This window comes from Eleutherodactylus coqui, chromosome 5 (assembly GCF_035609145.1).
Source record: "Eleutherodactylus coqui strain aEleCoq1 chromosome 5, aEleCoq1.hap1, whole genome shotgun sequence".
In the NCBI taxonomy this organism is placed as follows: Eukaryota; Metazoa; Chordata; class Amphibia; order Anura; family Eleutherodactylidae; genus Eleutherodactylus; species Eleutherodactylus coqui.
The window spans coordinates 213,249,230-213,270,415 of NC_089841.1; the positions used below are offsets into that span (position 1 = coordinate 213,249,230).

The following is a 21,186-nucleotide window of genomic DNA, read 5'->3' on the forward strand; positions in this document are numbered from 1 at the left end:
CATACAGAGGGAATTCCCATTTCAATGGAGAACGACTATACCCTACTTGGGAATTAAACTCTGTAACACCGTATCAGAGATTATCCCACAAAACATGAACCCACTGTTTTCCGCACTCAAAGGGGAGTTAGATGAATTGGGGAGAAGGGAGATATCCTGGTTCGGTAGAATGGCCTTATACAAAATGCTCATTTTACCAAAAATTTTATATCTGTTTCGCACGTTGTCCCACCCAATTCCCCAAAAAACAATAGCAATCTTTCAAAAACAATTGCTAAGTTTTATCTGGAATAACAAGAGGCCCAGGTTGGCTTCTTCCATTCTGTATCAGCATAGAAAGCAGGGCGGATTGGGGGTACCCAACCTCCAAGCTTATTACAACTCAACAATCTTGAGTCAATCAGCCAACTGGTTCAAAAATTCACAAATCCCATCATGGTGTCACATTGAGAGAGAGAAATCAGGGCAAACCTCTGAGTCTCCTCGTTAAAACAGCAGTGATAGGCACTCTCAATCCAGAATTGCCGCCTCTACGCATAGAACCAGACTTCTCACCTCTAATGTCAACAACTCTACATTGCTGGAATCTTCTGGCGCACAAATTCCAAGAAACTACTAAAATCTCTTCAACCAACCTCCCATTGGAAACTCTAACCTACTATACACAAGATCTGAACCTAAAGGAATGGTATAGACACAGAATCAATCTCATATCTGACCTCCTGACTGGAAGTGAACCTCGATCTTTTCAATCTATCCAATTCCAATTCAACCTACCGGACAAAGAGGCCTTTTCCTACCTGAAAATTTTATCACTTCTCAGTAGCTTCCGATCAGGATCGCTCTCCTTCTCAAATAATCTAGAGACTTTATTCCACAAATGCTCCAACTCACAAACCTCAATGACAAGGACCTTTTATGATATCATCGTAGGAAATATAAATAACAACAAAAAAATTCATCTACTCAATTGGGAACGAGATCTTGGGAAGAACTTTCAGATCAAACACTGGCTGAAAGCCTTCGAGATAACAAATAAAGCAACCATATCGGCTGGCTTACTCCAGACACACTACAAAGTGCTATCAAGATGGTACTACACGCCCACAAGACTAGCCAAATGCTACCCAAACACAAGCAAGGAATGTTGGAGAAACTGCGGACTCGAAGGTTCACTATACCATATATTCTGGGACTGTCCCTTGATCCAAGGCTACTGGCAGGAAGTCTTTGACACCATCCGACTCATAACTGGAACTCGACCAATTAAATCCCCGCAGTTGGCTCTCCTTCTCCTGGAAAGCGACTCACTCCCGCCAGACAAAAGAATCTGGATGTGTCACTTCCTCCTAGCGGCAAAAAATAACATAGCAAGAAAATGGAGGACGACTTCCGTGCCCCTCTTGAGAGATTTACTGGATACAGTATCCGACCACCACTGTTTTGAAAAAATATATGCAAAGAATAATGACTCGTCACCTAAATTTTATAGCAAATGGGGACCTTGGCAGCAATTCAAGTTAAAATGTTTGTATTGATTTTATTTTGTATACATATCTAGAGAACAAATTGCCCTTATTTACAATGGCGACAACTAATCTATCTATGAATACGTTGTTTAATATAATCCAACTTTACATGATACTATTAGCATTTAACGCTATATCTTGCTAGCTGTTGTGAATATTGCTAAGTATCTGTACATGTACGTATACTTACTTAATGAAAAAACTGTTCAATAAAAAATATTTGGAAAAAAAAATAAATAAAAAAAATAAATTTATAGTTATTTATTTTTAAAATTAGTATATTTACACTAAAATAAAGTACAGGAAAGGGTTCCTCATTTTGTTTCAGACTATTTCATATATAATATGTATACTTTTGGATTACAGGGCGCATATGGCAACGGTTTTGTTCGGCGTTGGTTCATTTTCTTTTTTATGTATATATTTTTATTTTATTCTGTAAACTTTTTTTACTAATTTTTGTAAAAAAAAATTTTTAACATCTATCTACCCTGCGATGTCATATAAGACCTCTGAGTGTCAATCGCATTGTCTTTTTTTTTTTTTTTTTTAATTTCACACATCCATAGGAGCCCCTGTTAGAAGAGAAAACATCCCCCTGTAGTGACAATAGTCACTGGCAGAGCTGATCTAGGTCTGCTGAGCTCTCAGCCAATCAGATGCAGCCCTTTCAGGAGGCAGGGATTTTAAATCTCTGCCTGCTAAAAGAGCTTCAGTACAGTGCCGGCAAGCCAAGCGGCTAGACGTGCCGAGCCCCGACACAAGTTAGGGATGATTTTTAGGGAAGGGCTTATATTTAAAGGCTTTCCCCGAAATTCACTGCAGTGGTTGCCTGTATCCCATTATACAGGCAGCAGCGGCAGCCCCATTGAAAGCAATGGACATGCAGCTTTGTTCACTCGCATTTTTTGGACATCCGTGCAGCACTATACTTCAGAGTATAGAAAGAGTTAGCATTGGGACACAGGAGATGAGGAACTGTAGGTGTTGGGACTTCAAATTTACATGAGATTCTGTACACAACACTAATGGAAGGGAAATTTACATCTAACACATGCGAGTTTTTGTTGCAGATTTGCTGCAGATTTTCCTGTATAAAACCTTAGCGCCAAGTATACTAGAATGTTACATATTTGTTATTATACAATAATCACACTTTATTTATACCAGACTAAACTAATAATGTGTCTGTGAGCAAGAAATACAATACTGTGCGCTGCAAAAAGGATTCATTCATGCACGTATGCATCGTGTTAGGACGAGCGTATTTGCACATATGGTTGTCTAAAGAAGCCCTCCTAGCAGACAAAAATCCACCCTGATTTAAAAGGCTATATATAGCCTAATGAGATCCAGATTAGAGATAAGCGAACGTACTCGTTTAGGGCTATTTCGCAATCGAGCATCGCTTTTTTCGAGTAACTGCCTACTTAGGTGAAAAGATTCGGGGGGCGCCGGGGGTGAGCGGGGGGTTGCAGAGGGGAGTGGGGGGGGGGGGGACAGCTCAAAAATAAGAGCAAATATGGTCTAAGTGCACTTAGTTTGTTATGGCCTCATTCATTTACTCTGTACTGGACATTTCTGTGGAATTTCCGTGTGAAACTCGCAGTTGAAATTCTGCAGCAATTCTGGGCTGTGTGAACTCATCCTAATTACATAATATGGTTCCATGCCCCTAAAGCTGGTCAGGAACCTCGAGAGGCAAAAATGACGGTCCAAAGTACGAATAATGACCTGTGCATGAGTATGCAATTCACTAACTTATCTGATAAGAAACACGTCAAAGGAAAAGAGAGATTATTTAAACATCAATCACAATTCTGTTTGTAATGTTTAACCAGTATTAATTCTTCCATCTAGTAATATGTATACTGAAGTTGTAACTAAATATATACTATTTTATTATATTTCATAGGTCCACTATGCAACGGGGACTATCAGAGGCAGATTGCAAATACCAGATCTGAAAAAGCAGATGAAAGAGAACAGATCTCATATATACTTTAAAAGCCCTGAAAATATTGTATATTAAGGGCTGAAACACACAACTGTATTATGGGTCTTGGTTGTACACTCATACTGCAACCTCTGTGTGCTTTTAGACAGTTCTGCATTAATCCATGAAGACACTGGTGTGTGTATTATTGGAGGACTTGTACAGTATATGGAATTCCTCACCAGTTTTCTCCCCTGCGGGCTCCATCCCTAACTGTCAATTTTCATTGAGCTAGAGGGTGGACAATAGCTGCTTTGATGTCTACCATACACTGCACACAGAGAAGAGGAGATCCAGCAGCATGGAGGACATTACACAGCAGTACCGTACTGAGCAATGCAACTGTGAATCCAGCACTGGAGTGAGAAAGATATCTTACTGGAAGTAGAAGCAGCATTTCTTTGTTTCTCCGCCTCTGTCTCCATCCTCCTCCCTTCTCCTCTGTATTGACTACTATGGACAACATGTCATCTGAGCTGTTAATAAGCTTTTAATCATCTCATCTTTCAATACAAATGTTAGCAGTGATTTGATATTGAATGATCAGTGCAGGAGGAGAAGTGGCTAATGAGTGGTAAAAGATGTATTACAAAGTTTCCCGTCTTTGCTTGTACTTTTGATTTATGCAAAGTTTGCCATAAGTGCAATGTCTACAGTATTTAAGGGACATAGTAGGCCTACAGGGAATTTGCCACGGTGGCTCAAGTATCCTCTCCTTTGTCCTAGCTGATAATGTTCCCTCATCACAATGGTGGCCTATTTTTCTTGGTCCCCTGCGAAAGAAGAGTTGATTTTCCAGCCCACCCTTTCTCTCCTGTTAACATTTTTTATGCTTTCTGGGGAGCAATTTTTGCATTTTGTAGTTGATAATGTTAATAAAGTTAAGTCCAAACCCTAATCCTATCCAGAGTCAAGCAAAAATCATTTTGAGCCAGATACCAATTGCCCGTACTAGGGCTAATCAGGGGCGTAACTATAGGGGGTGTAGGGGATGCGGTTGCACCCAAGCCCAGGAGCCTTAGGGGGCCCAAAAGGCCTCTCTTCTACATATTGGGAGCCCAGTACTATGAATAAAGCATTATAGTTAGGGGCCCTATTACAGATTTTGCACCGGGGCCCAGAAGCTTCAAGTTACGCCTCTGGGGCTAATGATATATATGGCAATCACAATAAATCCATGGATCAATTCCCCATCTCTACAAATCTCATACCTATAACTTCTAATATATATTTTTAAGTAAGGCAGGTAGGCCCCACTGGAACCTGCTGTAATGAATTAAATATCACAACTTTCTCCAGCAGAGAATAGTATCACTGCTCCTATAGTAAAGAATCCCTGTCTATAATTCATAGCCATTATTATTTTAAGCAGGCAGGCAGAGGTACAACTTGTAGCTCCTGGGACCAGAGCAAAATCTGTAACAGGGCCCAACCTACCATGTGCAACTTGTAATACTGGTGGCTTCCTATGCATAGGGGCCTTTGGGTCAGCTAAACCACCAGGACCTAGTTATGAATGCTCACAAACTTTGTAAGTTACAGTCAATGTTGCTAATGTATTTATACCAGTATCTGGGCTGTAGACATACATATTCCATAGAATCTTTTAGAATTACACTGAATGGCCACTTTATTAAAATACAGTGACCCCGAAGTTCCGATAATAAAATATTTCAAATTCTGCATCAAGAACTGCATGCATGATGCCAGCCGAAGACAGAAACAGGATTCTTCTAAGACTTTCATAGTAGAATAATATACCCTAAAAAAACCACTAGATGGAGACTTTCCACCAGCTGCAATGCATCGTGCCACCGTTCTCTTCAGTCTATGAACATTCTGTGTATTATATAGCCCTAAAGTGTGTCTTTGTATTGTGGCATCTTTGAGGAGCACAAGTTGAGAAACTATAAAGGAGTCCAGATGGTGGAGTTTACCACTTTTTGTGTCATTTTTTAAATCCCTTTTCCTTTCATGTTCATGTTGAACCTATGTGTTCAGTACTCGTAGAGTTCAATGTGGTAGACATGTACATGATCTAAGGCTCTGAAATCCTCAGTATCACTCCTCTGTTGGGCCCAATGTGCCTTAAACTGGCATTATTTTATCTGTTCATAGTTAAATTATAGTTGCACTCTCCTGTGCTACAGCAGCCACCATCACAAACTATGAGAGATATCTGGTGTTAACTAGGGATATGAATTGCTTCTAAATTAGTGAACAGTTTGAATAATGGGGATTATATTATTACAAGAATGAGTTTTAATTACTTTAACCCCTTCCCCCTGCAGCCAGTTTTGGCCTTCCTAACCAAGTCCCATTTTTCCAAACTAACATGTGTCACTTTAAGGGGTAATAACTTTGGAATGCCTTTACTTATGCAAGTAATTATAAGATTGTTTTTTCATGACACATTTTACTGTTACATTGGGCTCCTAGGAACTGTAGTATTATGGGTTTCCAGGAGCACCCTGCTGGAGGTGTGGGTGATTTGGTTGTTGATGATGTGGCGTTCTCCAGCCAACCAATCACCATCGGTCTTGTGCACATAAATACCAGCTCCTCTTACTAGATGGTGCTGATCATTTTGAAATTTACGTCTCAGAACTCCAGTGGAGTCATGTCTGGTGTTCTTCTCTGGTACCATCTAGGGTGATCCAGGCCCCTAAGTTTCAGTGTGGGGCCGTCCCTATTGGGGCGATCGGCCCGCTCGTAGGCAAGGTTCTCTTTTTGGGGTTTTAGTTGTCTTGCTAGAGTAGGGACTCACAAGAAAACAAGGACCTTTGTCATGGGCTTGTGAGCTAATGTATTTTGGCCAAAATACAAACCAATTCCTTCTGCCTAGTAGTTGTAGAACATTTGATAAGTATTTTGGCATCTGTTGTCTTTGTAGCTATTTGTATGCACGTTTGGTCTATGTACATTGTTGGTGTCCGTTCCAGTGCATATTTCTTTCCTTTTCTGTTCTGTCTTCTATTTAGGTTGTGTTCATGTATGTCGCTGTCCACATCACCTACACAGACATAACATGTACTTTAGTGGTGATTTTTTTTCCGATACATTTGGAGTTTATTTATTTTAAAAAATTCTAAATTTCTAGAATTTTTTGAAAAATTTGCATTTTTCAGGTTTTGAGTTTTTTGCTTGTAAGACAGATCATACCACATAAAATAGCATTTACCATATGTGCACTGTCTGTTGCTTCCATTCTAAAAGTGTCCTTTTACTTTGGAAGTCAGAACGTGTAATTATAGCAAGTTTTCTAATTCTGATGAAAATATCCAATTTCACTTTTTTTAAGGGACCGATTCAGGTGTAAAGTTACTTTTAGAGGCCTATATAGTAGAAACCTCAATAAGTCACCCCATTTTAAAAAGTGAACTCCTCAAAGTTTTCAAAATGGCATTTATGAGGGGGTGCTGATAAATCTTTGGCTTTGTGTTCTTTTTCTGTTTGAATGATAACGAATGTTACATCACATGAAAGCCTTATGTGTCTAATATATGTTTTTAAAATGTTGTGTTTATAACATATGGCAACCGTGATCTAGGCACGCGGGAAAACAAAATGGGGGAGTCTAAGGCAATATTTACAGCAAATGAGAGCAGAGGAGTGATAAAATTCTTGTTTCTGCAAGGAAAGTCCACGAAGGATATTCATGGTGATATGTGGCAAACATTGGGGCATCAGTGCCCTTCATATTCTACAGTTAAGAACTGGATTGCCAATTTTTAAACGGGCCACTTCAGCACCAATGATCAGGAGCGTCCTGGACGACTGAGAGAGCTTGTTGTTTCGGAGATCGTCGATGCTGTGCACAACCTCATACTGGAGAACCAGCCAATTTCAGCTAAAGGAATAGCAGACATCATGGGGATTTCTCGTGAACGTGTTTGTGTCATTATTCATGAACATTTGAACATGAAGAAGTTATCTGCAAAGCGGGTCCCCAAATGTTTGACAACAGATCAGAAAAGCATGCGAGTGAAAACTTCCCAGTCCATTTGTCAGCGTTTCTGGACTGATAAGAACTTCTTGGATCGACTGGTCAGTATGGATGAGACCTGGATTTATTTGTATGACCCTGAAACCAAGGAGCAGTCAAAAGAGTGGAGGCACAGTGGTTCTCCTCGCCCAAAAAAGGTCAGGGTTCAAAAATCAGCCACTAAGGTGATGGCGTCTGTGTTCTGGGATAAAGAGGGCATGCTGCTGGTGGACTACCTTCAAAATGGTTCCACCATCAATGCAAGGTATTACATTGAACTTTTGGACCAATTGAAGGCAGCTCTGAAGGCCAAAAGGTGCGGCAAGCTCTCCAAAGGAATCTTGTTCCTGCAAGACAACGCCTCCACTCACACTGCACAAGTGACCACGGCAAAACTGGTGGAGCTAGGCTTCCAGCTGGTTGACCACCCACCTTTTACAGCAGATCTAGCTCCCTCCAAGTATCATCTGTTTCCAAACCTGAAGAAACACCTTAAGGGTACCAAATTTCACACCATTTCTGATGCCATGGCTGCGACGGATGACTGGTTTGAGGCACAACCAAAATTCTTCTTTTTGCAAGGCTTACAGAACTTGGAATACCGATATAAGAAGTGTGTTGACAACATGTGGAATAAATGTAAAGTTTCATCTTCCCATCTCGTTTCTTTATGGGTAAAGCCAAAGACTTATCAGCAGCCCCTCATACAAATTCTATTAACTTTTTAGATGTTTTACGAGAACTAAAGTAAAGTGGACGACAAATTTAAAAATGTCATTTTTCTTGCTGATTTTTGATTTTCATATATTTTTCTAGAACACAGCAGAAGTTAGCAGATAAACAAAACTCAATCTTTATTACCCTGAATCTGCACTTTTTAGAAATCTTCCTAGAGTATGACAGGACTGCAGGGCCAGCCTTAGGCTGCATGGTGCCATGTGTGAAAATGGCTTTTGGTGCCCTCACTGCATTTTTCATCATGTAGTGTTGGTATTTTTCTGCTTCATTTTTACAGTGTTCACTGTGCAGGAAAAATAAAACATTAATGTTATTCTGTGGGTCAGTACAATTACAGCCGTACTAAATTTATGATTTTTTTAATGTTTTACTATTTTTGCTTCCTGCTATATGGGTAGTTTCTGTTCTCCTGAGCTTCTTTTAGGACACCTGCATTACAGTTTGAAAGATAAAAAGAAAAAAGTTTGGTACCGTGTTAGCCAGTAGAGCGCAATGTAACTGTTCTCAGACAAGCCAAGTAGTCTTGTAGATACTTTTGATTTACATAATATCACCATACTGTTGAAGAAAAAAAGTTATTCAAAGTCCAATATTACTCCCATACAGTGACCATATAATGGTAGATACCAGCTCTACACAGATGCTTTGCAGTCTGTATAAGTGATTACAGTACCATTATATCACAGGTGACGTCCTCTCTGACTGGGGTCATTAAGTTTTGCTTTCCTTCTACATTTGGCCCAGACCACCATGACAATATCTCTTGGCTATAACTAGAGATGAGCGAACGTACTCGTCCGAGCTTGATACTCGTTCGAGTATTAGCGTGTTCGAGATGCTCCTTACTAGAGGCGAGCACCACGCGATGTTCCAGTTACTTTCACTTTCATCTCTGAGACGTTAGCACGCTTTTCTGGCCAATAGAAAGACAGGGAAGGCATTACAACTTCCTCCTGTGATGTTCCAGCCCTATACCACCCCCTGCAGTGAGTGGCTGGTGAGATCAGGTGTCACCCGAGTATATAAATCGGCCCCTCCCGCGGCTCGCCACAGATGCATTCTGACATAGTTCAGGGTAAGTGCTGTCTTGCTGGAGTTGCTATAGGGAGAGTGTTAGGAGTTATTTTAGGCTTCAAGAACCCCAACGGTCCTTCTTAGGGCCACATCTGACCGTGTGCAGTACTGTTGAGGCTGCTTTTTGCAGTGGTGCACTTTTTTTTTTTTTTTTGTATATCGGCCGTGCAGAGCATTGCGTCCTCAGTCTGCAGTAATTTTACATAGTATAGGGCCAGTAGTGCTGAGGCAGGGACAGTGAAAAAGGTGAAAGACATATACTGTCTACATAGGCAGTGGGCTTTTCCAAAAAAATTTGGGAAAAAACATTCTATTTGGGCTGCCTGTGACCGTCCTGAGTGTACTGCGTCTCTGCTGGGGGTAGTAGTCCTAATTAATACGCAGCCAGCAACGTGTTACAGCAGGCTTGCGCAAAATTCTTTCCTGGCTCTGCGTTGCCCGTTACATCACCGCTGTCATCCTGTCCAGAGGGAAACAGTCTGCAGTAATTTTACATAGTATAGGGCCAGTAGTGCTGAGGCAGGGACAGTGAAAAAGGTGAAAGACGTATACTGTCTATATAGGCAGTGGGCTTTTCCAAAACAATTTGGGAAAAAACATTCTATTTGGGCTGCCTGTGACCGTCCTCAGTGTACTGCGTCTGTGCTGGAGGTAGTAGTCCTAATTAATACGCAGCCAGCTAAGTGTTACAGCAGGCTTGCGCAAAATTCTTTCCTGGCTCTGCGTTGGCCGTTACATCACCGCTGTCATCCTGTCCAGATGGAAACAGTCTGCAGTAATTTTACATAGTCCAGGGCCAGTAGTGCTGAGGCAGGGACAGTGAAAAAGGTGAAAGACGTATACTGTCTATATAGGCAGTGGGCTTTTCCAAAAAAATTTGGAAAAAAACTTTCTATTTGGGCTGCCTGTGACCGTCCTCAGTGTACTGCGTCTGTGCTGGGGGTAGTTGTCCTAATTAATACGCAGCCAGCTAAGTGTTACAGCAGGCTTGCGCAAAATTCTTTCCTGGCTCTGCTGTGGGTTCCGTAAGCGAAGTCAGCCTCCAACCACAGGCCAATAAGCGGCACATTTAATTACAGCGTTCTGTTTCTGCACTACTGGTAATACACCATGCTGAGGGGTAGGGGTAGGCCTAGAGGACGTGGACGCGGGCGAGGACGCGGAGGCCCAAGTCAGGGTGTGGGCACAGGCCGAGCTCCTGATCCAGGTGTATCGCAGCCGACTGCTGCGGGATTAGGAGAGAGGCACGTCTCTGGCATCCCCACATTCATCTCACAATTAATGGGTCCACGCGGTAGACCTTTATTAGAAAATGAGCAGTGTGAGCAGGTCCTGTCGTGGATGGCAGAAAGTGCATCCAGCAATCTATCGAACACCCAGAGTTCTGCGCCGTCCACTGCTGCAACTCTGAATCCTCTAGCTGCTGCTCCTCCTTCCTCCCAGCCTCCTCACTCCATTACAATGACACATTCTGAGGAGCAGGCAGACTCCCAGGAACTGTTCTCGGGCCCCTGCCCAGAATGGGCAGCAATGGTTCCGAATCCTCTCCCACTGGAGGAGTTTGTCGTGACCGATGCCCAACCTTTGGAAAGTTCCCGGGGTCCGGGGGATGAGGCTGGGGACTTCCGGCAACTGTCTCAAGAGCTTTCAGTGGGTGAGGAGGATGATGACGATGAGACACAGTTGTCTATCACTCAGGTAGTAGTAATTGGAGTAAGTCCGAGGGAGGAGAGCACAGAGGATTCAGAGGAAGAGCAGCAGGATGATGAGGTGACTGACCCCACCTGGTTTGCTACGCCTACTGAGGAAAGGTCTTCAGAGGGGGAGGCAAGTGCAGCAGCAGGGCAGGTAGGAAGAGGCAGTGCGGTGGCCAGGGGTAGAGGCAGGGCCAGACCGAATAATCCACCAACTGTTTCCCAAAGCGCCCCCTCGCGCCATGCCACCCTGCAGAGGCCGAGGTGCTCAAAGGTCTGGCAGTTTTTCACTGAGAGTGCAGACGACCGACGAACAGTGGTGTGCAACCTTTGTCGCGCCAAGATCAGCCGGGGAGCCACCACCACCAGCCTCACCACCACCAGCATGCGCAGACATATGATGGCCAAGCACCCCACAAGGTGGGACGAAGGCCGTTCACCGCCTCCGGTTTGCACCGCTGCCTCTCCCCCTGTGCCCCAACCTGCCACTGAGATTCAACCCCCCTCTCAGGGCACAGGCACTACCGTCTCCTGGCCTGCACCCACACCCTCACCTCCGCTGTCCTCGGCCCCATCCACCAACGTCTCTCAGCGCACCGTCCAGCCGTCGCTAGCGCAAGTGTTGGAGCGCAAGCGCAAGTACGCCGCCACGCACCCGCACGCTCAAGCGTTGAACATGCACATAGCCAAATTGATCAGCCTGGAGATGCTGCCGTATAGGGTTGTGGAAACGGAGGCTTTCAAAGGTATGATGGCGGCGGTGGCCCCGCGCTACTCAGTTCCCAGTCGCCACTACTTTTCCCGATGTGCCGTCCCAGCCCTGCACGACCATGTCTCCCTCAACATTGTACGCGCCCTCACCAACGCGGTTACTGCCAAGGTCCACTTAACAACGGACACGTGGACAAGCACAGGCGGGCAGGGCCACTATATCTCCCTGACGGCACATTGGGTGAATTTAGTGGAGGCTGGGGCAGAGTCAGAGCCTGGGACCGCTCTTATCGTCCTACCCACCCCCAGAATTGCGGGCCCCAGCTTGGTGCTGGTATCTGCGGCGGTGTATGCTTCCTCCACTAAACCACCCTCCTCCTCCTCCTACGCAACCTCTGTCTCGCAATCAAGATGTGTCAGCAGCAGCAGCACGTCGCCAGCAGTCGGTGTCGCGCGGTACGGCAGCACAGCGGTGGGCAAGCGTCAGCAGGCCGTGCTGAAACTACTCAGCTTAGGAGAGAAGAGGCACACGGCCCACGAACTGCTGCAGGGTCTGACAGAGCAGACAGACCGCTGGCTTGCGCCACTGAGCCTCCAACCGGGCATGGTCGTGTGTGACAACGGCCGTAACCTGGTGGCGGCTCTGCAGCTCGGCAGCCTCACGCACGTGCCATGCCTGGCCCACGTCTTTAATTTGGTGGTTCAGCGCTTTCTGAAAAGCTACCCACGCTTGTCAGACCTGCTCGGAAAAGTGCGCCGGCTCTGCGCACACTTCTGCAAGTCCCACACGGACGCTGCCACCCTGCGCACCCTGCAACATCGGTTTAATCCGCCAGTGCACCGACTGCTGTGCGACGTGCCCACACGGTGGAACTCTATGCTCCACATGTTGGCCAGGCTCTATGAGCAGCGTAGAGCTATAGTGGAATACCAACTCCAACATGGGCGGCGTAGTGGGAGTCAGCCTCCTCAATTCTTTACAGAAAAGTGGGCCTGGTTGGCAGACATCTGCCAGGTCCTTGGAAACTTTGAGGAGTCTACCCAGATGGTGAGCGGCGATGCTGCAATCATTAGCGTCACCATTCCTCTGCTATGCCTCTTGAGAAGTTCCCTGCAAAGCATAAAGGCAGACGCTTTGCGCTCGGAAACGGAGGCGGGGGAAGACAGTATGTCGCTGGATAGTCAGAGCACCCTCATCTCTATATCTCAGCACGTTGAGGAGGAGGAGCATGAGGAGGATGAGGAGGAGGGGGAAGAGACAGCTTGGCCCACTGCTGAGGGTACCCATGCTGCTTGCCTGTCATCCTTTCAGCATGTATGGCCTGAGGAGGAGGAGGAGGATCCTGAAAGTGATCTTCCTAGTGAGGACAGCCATGTGTTGCGTACAGGTACCCTGGCACACATGGCTGACTTCATGTTAGGATGCCATTGTCGTGACCCTCGCGTTACACGCATTCTGGCCACTACGGATTACTGGGTGTACACACTGCTCGACCCACGGTATAAGGAGAACCTTTCCACTCTCATACCCGAAGAGGAAAGGGGTTCGAGAGTGATGCTATACCACAGGACCCTGGCGGACAAACTGATGGTAAAATTCCCATCCGACAGCGCTAGTGGCCGAAGGCGCAGCTCCGAGGGCCAGGTAGCAGGGGAGGCGCGGAGATCAGGCAGCATGTACAGCACAGGCAGGGGAACACTCTCTAAGGCCTTTGACAGCTTTCTGGCTCCCCAGCAAGACTGTGTCACCGCTCCCCAGTCAAGGCTGAGTCGGCGGGAGCACTGTAAAAGGATGATGAGGGAGTACGTAGCTGATCGCACGACCGTCCTCCGTGACGCCTCTGCCCCCTACAACTACTGGGTGTCGAAGCTGGACACGTGGCCTGAACTCGCGCTGTATGCCCTGGAGGTGCTTGCTTGTCCTGCGGCTAGCGTCTTGTCAGAGAGGGTGTTTAGTGCGGCTGGGGGAATCATCATGGATAAGCGTACCCGCCTGTGAACCGACAGTGCCGACAGGCTTACACTCATAAAGATGAACAAAGCCTGGATTTTCCCAGACTTCTCTTCTCCACCAGCGGACAGCAGCGATACCTAAACAATACGTAGGCTGCACCCGCGGATGGAAGCATCGTTCTCTATCACCATCAAAAACAGGGACTTTTTAGCTTAATCAATCTGTGTATTCTGTTCATCCTCCTCCTCCTGAAACCTCACGTAATCACGCCGAACGGGCAATTTTTCTTAGGCCCACAAGGCTCAGTCATATAATTTTTCTAAACAATTTTTATACGTTTCAATGCTCATTAAAGCGTTGAAACTTGCACCTGAACCAATTTTTATTTTAACTGGGCTGCCTCCAGGCCAAGTTACAAATTAAGCCACATTAACCAAAGCGATTAATGGGTTTCACCTGCCCTCTTGGTTGGGCATGGGCAATTTTTCTGAGGTACATTAGTACTGTTGGTACACCAATTTTTTGGGGCCCTCGCCTACAGTGTAATCCAATTATTTTTTTGCCCACCTGCATTAAAGCTGACGTTACATCAGCTGTGCTGGGCACTGCAATGGGATATGTTTATGTACCGCCAGTGGCTTCCTGGGACCCACCCATGCTGTCGGTCCACATGGACTTCCCATTAGGGAGATGTACGTGCCTGTGTATACTTATAAAAAACTCGAGCCTGACTGGGGCATGCAGTTTGGGCCGGAGCCCACCTGTATTTAATCAGACGTTAGCTCTGCTGTCCAGGGCACTGCAATGGGATATATTTTTGTACCGCCAGTGGGCTCCAGGGAGCCACCCATGCTGTCGGTCCACACGGAGTTGTAACTGCATGTGTCCACTTCTAAAGAACCCCAGTCTGACTGGGGCATGCAGTGTGAGACGAAGCCCACCTGCATTAAACATGACATTACCTCAGCTGTGATGGGCAATGCAATGGGATATATTTATGTACCGCCGGTGGGTTCCGGGGAGCCACCCATGCTGTGGGTGCACACGGAATTCCCATTGCGGAGTTGTACCTGCCTGTGACTATTTATAAAAAAACGCAGTCTGACTGGGGCATGCAGACACCTTGACAGAATGAATAGTGTGTGGCACATAGGTTCACCATTGCTATGCCCACGTATGCAGCTCCTGATGGAGGTGGCACAGGATTGGATTTCTCATTGCTTCTGTACAGCATTGTGGGCTATCGCCCCGCCCCTTTTAAAGAGGGTCGCTGCCTAGCCGTGCCAACCCTCTGCAGTGTGTGCCTGCGGTTCCTATTCATGGCAGACGCACTTATAAATAGACATCAGGGTGGTGTGGCATGAGGGCAGCTGAAGGCTGCGCAGGGACACTTTGGTGTGTGCTGTGGACACTGGATCGTGCGGGGGGGGGTTGGGCAGCATGTAACCCAGGAGAAGTGGCAGCGGAGTGTCATGCAGGCAGTGATTGTGCTTTGTTGGAGGTAGTGTGGTGCTTAGCTAAGGTATGCATTGCTAATGAGGGCTTTTCAGAAGTAAAAATTGTTGGGAGGGGGGGGGGGGGCCCACTCTTGCCGCTATTGTGGCTCAATAGTGGGACCTGGGAACTTGAGATGCAGCCCAACATGTTGCCCCTCGCCTGCCCTATCCGTTGCTGTGTCGTTCCCATCACTTTCTTGAATTGCCCAGATTTTCACAAATGGAAACCTTAGCGAGCATCGGCGATATACAAAAATGCTCGGGTCGCCCATTGACTTCAATGGGGTTCGTTATTCGAAACGAACCCTCGAGCATCGCGAAATTTTCATCCCGAGTAACGAGCACCCGAGCATTTTGGTGCTCGCTCATCTCTAGCTATAACGTGTCTCTGCAGAATTTTATACAATTTGTTACAGTGCTGGAGAGGGTTCAAAAAGGGCAACTAAACTAATACATGGAATGACGGGACTGGAAAACCCAGAGAGGCTAACAAAATTGGGATTATTTACTCTAGAAAAAAGACGGCTAAGGGGCGATCAAATAGCTATGTATAAATACATGAGGGGACCATACAAGGATCTCTCCCAGGATCTGTTTATACCCAGGACTGCGACGGTAGCGAGAGGGCATCCGCTACATCTAGAAGAAAGCCGGTTTCATCGCCAACACAGAAAAGGGTTCTTTACTGTAAGCAGTGAGACTGTGGAACTCTCTGCCGGAGGAGGTGGTGATGGCAAAATCCATAGAGGAGTTTAAAAGGGGACTTGATGTCTTTCTGGAGCAGAAGGATATTACAGGATATAAATCTTAGGTTAATTGTTAATCCGGGTATACAGGCAGGTAGGAACTATTAGGGGTTGATCCATGGAATAGTCTGATTGCCATTAGGGAGTCGGGAAGGATTTTTTCCCCCAAAAGGGCTAATTGGCTTCTGCTCTTGTTTTTTTTTGCCTTCCTCTGGATCAACAACACAGGAGGATAAACAGGCTGGACTAGATGGACATTGTCTTCATTTGGCCTTACAAACTATGTTATTATGTTTGGCTCCTTGTTATCTACATCTTTACGCAAGCTCTCCTTCTATAATAGTAATAATTCAAATTATAGTCCCAAACATAGTAGTATTCAAATTTTCATGATGCCTTTACAGTAGCCTCGTGTGGCGCAGAGTGTAAGCTCTTGCTCACGACCTGAAGGTTGCAAGTTCAATCCCTGCATGGTTCAGGTAGCCAGCTCAAGATTGACTCAGCTTTCCATCCTTCCGAGGTCCGTAAAAGGAGAACCCAGCTTGGTCGGCGGTAATAAATAAATTACCTGAAAGCACTGCAGAATAAGTTGGCGCTATACAAATAACAAGATTTAATTTTTTTTTTACACCGTAACTGCTGCTTATAGTGACGCTCACACAGTAAAAGTCTTCTTTATGTCCACGTTGTTATTGTTAGCTGTTTAGTCTTTTACGTTTTTCGGTTTTGCACTGCTTCTTTCAGTTGTGTGATATGTATGCCAGTGTAAGCTTTGGCAAAACACAGTGGTTGGGGAGCGACAGAGGAGGTAAGTATGTATTGTTTTTATTTTATTGCGTACCTTTAAAAAAAATTAAAGTCAGGACCTGACCAGCCCACTGTTGCCCCCTTCCCCTGTGTGCAGCTTTTTCACTATTTTTGTATAAGAAAAACCTCTTTCACAGATTTTTTTTTCCTTGTGCTGCCATATTTAGTGACACATAACTTTTTTACTTTTTTATCTGTAGAGCAACTTAAGAGCTAATTTTTTGGAATGAGTTGACATGTTCACTGGGACCATTTTTGTATTACATGTTTTTGGAGCCAAGGTGTAGAAAAAGCACAATTCTGTTTTGTTTCTGCTCTCATGCTAAACAGGTATATCTCCTCCAATTCATCTGATCACATGATCATAATATCAGACAGGTCCTGCAGACCACTATTACTGTGGTCTGTTAAATTTAGAAGGCTACGCAGGATAGGTGACTTCATTATATAAGATGCAGACAGTTTTTAGCAAAGTTTTCTTGGAAAAAAGTGTCTTATTGTCCAAAAAATATGGCATTTATTTTTAGGTTTTTGTATTTTTGCATAATAAAAACACAATTTTTAAAAATAGTTTATTTTTAGTTTTACTGCATTTAAAAACCTATTCATGAAAAAGTGAGTGCTATTTTTTTGTAGGACAAGTTTTACTAATTTTACTAATGTCATTCAGGGGTGCATCTGACATTTTGATCTCCTTTTTGGAAGGTGAAAAAAAACAACATAATTTTGACTTTTTTTGGTTTTATAATATTCACTCTGTTCAATAACATGGTAATTTTATTCTCCTGGTCATTACTGAGGGGGCAATACTAGTTATATATCTTCTTCGTATTCCTTCACTTACAAAAATTAAAGAGAAAGTTTGCAAAGAAAGCAGCTTTTTTTTTTTACTTAGAAGCAAAAGTAAAAAAAATCCAAAGTAGAAAATAAACTTCAAAGTCCTTTTAAATGAAAGATGACCTTTCAGGTGCTCAGGCAAGTGGTACAGGCCACATACCTTAACAGCAGCATCCCCCCTAATCACGGACTGCTTTTAGTTGGTTCTAGCCCCCGTTTGCCTGCAAAAGATTCCTGTGCTTATGGAGCTCGACATTAATCCACTCTTAAGTGGGAGTGGTGGAGACCCCCCCCCCCCCCCTTGACAGTGGACTAGTTTAGGTTTCTGTAAGTAACTGAAGCCTTTGAAGATGAACAGTGTAAGTTGGACTAAAACAAAAATAAAGACAGTGGGTGATGTGGCTGTAAAGATATACAGCTCATCTCACTTGCCAGAGAACCCGATAGGTCCTGTTTAACCCATTAAAGACCAAGCACTGTAAATATACGGCTCTTAGTCCTGGCCTTAAAGCTCAGCCGTATGTAAAATTACGGTGGGGATTAAAGCCTCCTGCTTCTGCAATCAATCAGAGCCAGGATCGGTTGTCAACTGTTACTAACAGCTGATAACACGGAGGAGGAGGGAGAAGTTAGTTTTAACCCTTTCTGCCTCCTCCTTTATTTAGTACACAGAGCTCAATGAGCACGATGTACTAAAAAAGTGAAAGGAATATTCTTTCTTTCACTACACGAGTCAGTGATCGCCGGGATCCCCTGGCACAGCAGAGTTACAGGGTCCCAGAAGATCCTTATTAGCCCTGACAGAGACTAATGTCACTACAGGGGATGTTTTCCCTGTAACTGAGGGTCCTATGGATGCCCCAGCTACAGTGTGCAAATGTCAAAAAAACAAACAAACATGTAAATGTCCCCCAGAGGTCGAATATGATGTCATGGGGAACATAGATAGTAAAAAGAATAATTAAATAAGTAACACAAAACTACAGAATAATATATATATATATATATATATATATATATATATATATATATATATATATATATATATATATATATATATATATTAGAGAAAATAACCCAAAACCGTCTCTATATGTTCCCTGTAATCCAAAACCATACATGCGATATATCAAAATGTCCTAAACAAAATGAGGATCCCGTTCACATACTTTATTTTAGCATAAATATACTAATTAAAAAAAACTAAAAGATATTAAAATCTTTGTTTTTTACACCAGTAAAACTAAAAAACTGGGGAAAAAAGTCAGCGAAAAAGATAATAAAAAAATCGCCCTATATGTCATGGTAAAAATGCTGCACAAATAGATTTGGTAGCTAAAGGAAAAAACAAAGGGCAGCAGAACCACCACATGAGTAAAATCCCTAAAAAGTGTCTGGTCCTTAAGTTACAAAACAGCTGGGCCCTTAAAGAGTTAAGAAGGGAAGGTCATAGCAGTGTCTACATTCATTGCACCTACAGATGATGGCTAGCTTCAGTATGTAAGCTATAAGCCTTGGGGGACCATTTCCTGGTGGATCATTCTCTGGGGTCTATTGGGAGGGGGGAGGGGGTGTTTTAATTTCCTGGTAACTTGGAGTTTAAGGTTATATTTTACTAAGTCCCAACTATAGCTGTACTTGCGTAGTGTTTTAAATGCCCACATCATGTATCACCATTAAATAATTCTTGGAGGCTTGCAATTAGTATTGCAAATGCGTAAGCATGCAGAATAAATCTCACAATAGATATGACATGTTACTATTCATATTCTGTTGGATCTTCTGCGGAATGCATCTTAGATAGAATGATACAGATAGATTATCTTTCTTGAGAGCACTAAACGACTAAGATATTTTCTCAGGAATCATTCACTGTGAAACCCTCAACATGCCTTCCTTTCATGAATGGAAATTATATACTATATGACAAAGCAGATGAGTACCTGAAGCTTCCTGTATCGTTTATTTTTACCTGATAGATAAACAGAAAATTGTTCCTTTTTAGTTTCTGAATCCTGTTCAAGGTGCATCATTACAAAGAACTAGAAAACGCGGTAAATGTCAAGCACAAATAGACAAAAAAAAAAGAAAACGCAAGCATTTCTCCATTTAAGTGCTGGCAGCTGAACATCAACTTGTCTATTTCTGTCTAGAAGTACTGAAGAATTTCTGCCAAGTTTTGAATACTATGTATTCATTAGGTCTTCTAAGAGGCAAATATCCCAGCTAAGTTACATCCCATATATCCCACTTCCGGCAGGAGATACCAGCAAAATTATGGAAACAAAAGCACTATTTCACATACTGTATGTTGTAGCGATTTCAGACACTGGGTTGGAGCTTCAGGGGTAGTAGCTGCAGGCCTGGAGAGTAGTCAAGGAAGAGCCAGGAGTCAGCAACGGGAGGTCTTAGGCTTGAAGTACAGATGGATGAGGTGGGTAGCGTAGTCGGAAGGGAAGCCAGAATCAGTATCAGGAGGTTTTCTTTTGCAGTACAGGTGGATGAGGCGAGTAGCATAGTCAGAAGGGAAGCCAGAAGTCAGTATCAGGAGGTCTTGCAGAAAAAGCAGAGGAACAAGCTGGTGAAGCTTGATCAAATGGTGTTGTGGAGCAGAGTAATTGCGCACTGAGGAAGTGGCATGGCCAGGCTTTTATAGGAAGTGCAATCAAGACAGAGGTGGGGTCAAGACCAGAAGATTACTCCACGTGTAGATGACTTTTACTTAAACTTTTTTTGCACACAACATCTCTACATTGCTTCTTTAACAGGACAGTGTGGAATGAATAGTAATGAGCAATTAGTTGGATATTGGTTTGTGTTGGTGCCAGGCCGATTTCATGAAAACGATTGTGAATCAGAACGGTTGATTCCGACTCCCATTACAGTCAATGTGAGTAGAAATCGGGTTCAATAATTTGCCCTCCAGAAGGTCTCCCATACAGCCGAAGCTATCCAAATTGTACAGGAATACAGCCACGCATCTGGGGAAAACTGTACGCCTACAAAAAATTGTCAGAATACTGTAGAGTGGTGTAGGGGCCAATCGTAGCACAGGAGTGTCACTGAAAACAAAAGAAGACCCACACAGAGTCTTCTAGATTAAAAATTGCACCAAGCAAGACAGAAGGTGTTCTGCTCGTTTTAAAAGCAGTGTCATGTATATTACATGGATAAATTCTGCCAGGACATGACAACACTCAGGCATGGCCCTGCTCCAAGAAAGAGCTGTATAGCTAACAAAAATTTTGCTATGCAAGACAACAGAGGTGCTGCTTGCTTTAAAAGCAATGTCATAAAGTTTGCAAAGGGCAAATTCTACCAGGTGAACAGAAAAGCCAAGCACGGGCCTGCTTCAAGGAAAGCTATAGAGCTACAAATGTTTGTTGTGCTTTAGAAAGACTTTGTTTTAGGAGAATGAGGAGAAAACATGGCAGAAGCAGAAGGAGAGCATTACCAGTTCCACCAGCAACAACTGTCCTTTAGGGTGACTACCCACTAGCGTTTTTTTTTTTTCCACTGCGAATTCGCCGTCTTTTTTTTTCCAATTGTCAATGGGACTTTCTAATGTTAAAAACACAAGTTGCGTTGCGTCACGTTGCGTTTTTAACATTAGAGAGTC

General features: G+C 44.0%; 1 protein-coding gene across 2 annotated transcripts in view; it reads left to right on the forward strand.

The window, feature by feature from the left end:
• Positions 1 to 4,363, forward strand: part of LOC136628348 (unconventional myosin-XVIIIa-like) — a 63,052-nt gene extending 58,689 nt beyond the window's left edge. For both annotated transcript variants that reach the window (XM_066604167.1, XM_066604168.1), the window contains one exon: positions 3,445 to 4,363. In XM_066604167.1, the coding sequence (XP_066460264.1) occupies positions 3,445 to 3,536 (92 nt within the window). In that variant the 3' untranslated portion in view covers positions 3,537 to 4,363. The remainder of the gene's footprint in view (positions 1 to 3,444) is intronic.
• The last annotated feature ends 16,823 nt before the right edge of the window (positions 4,364 to 21,186 follow it).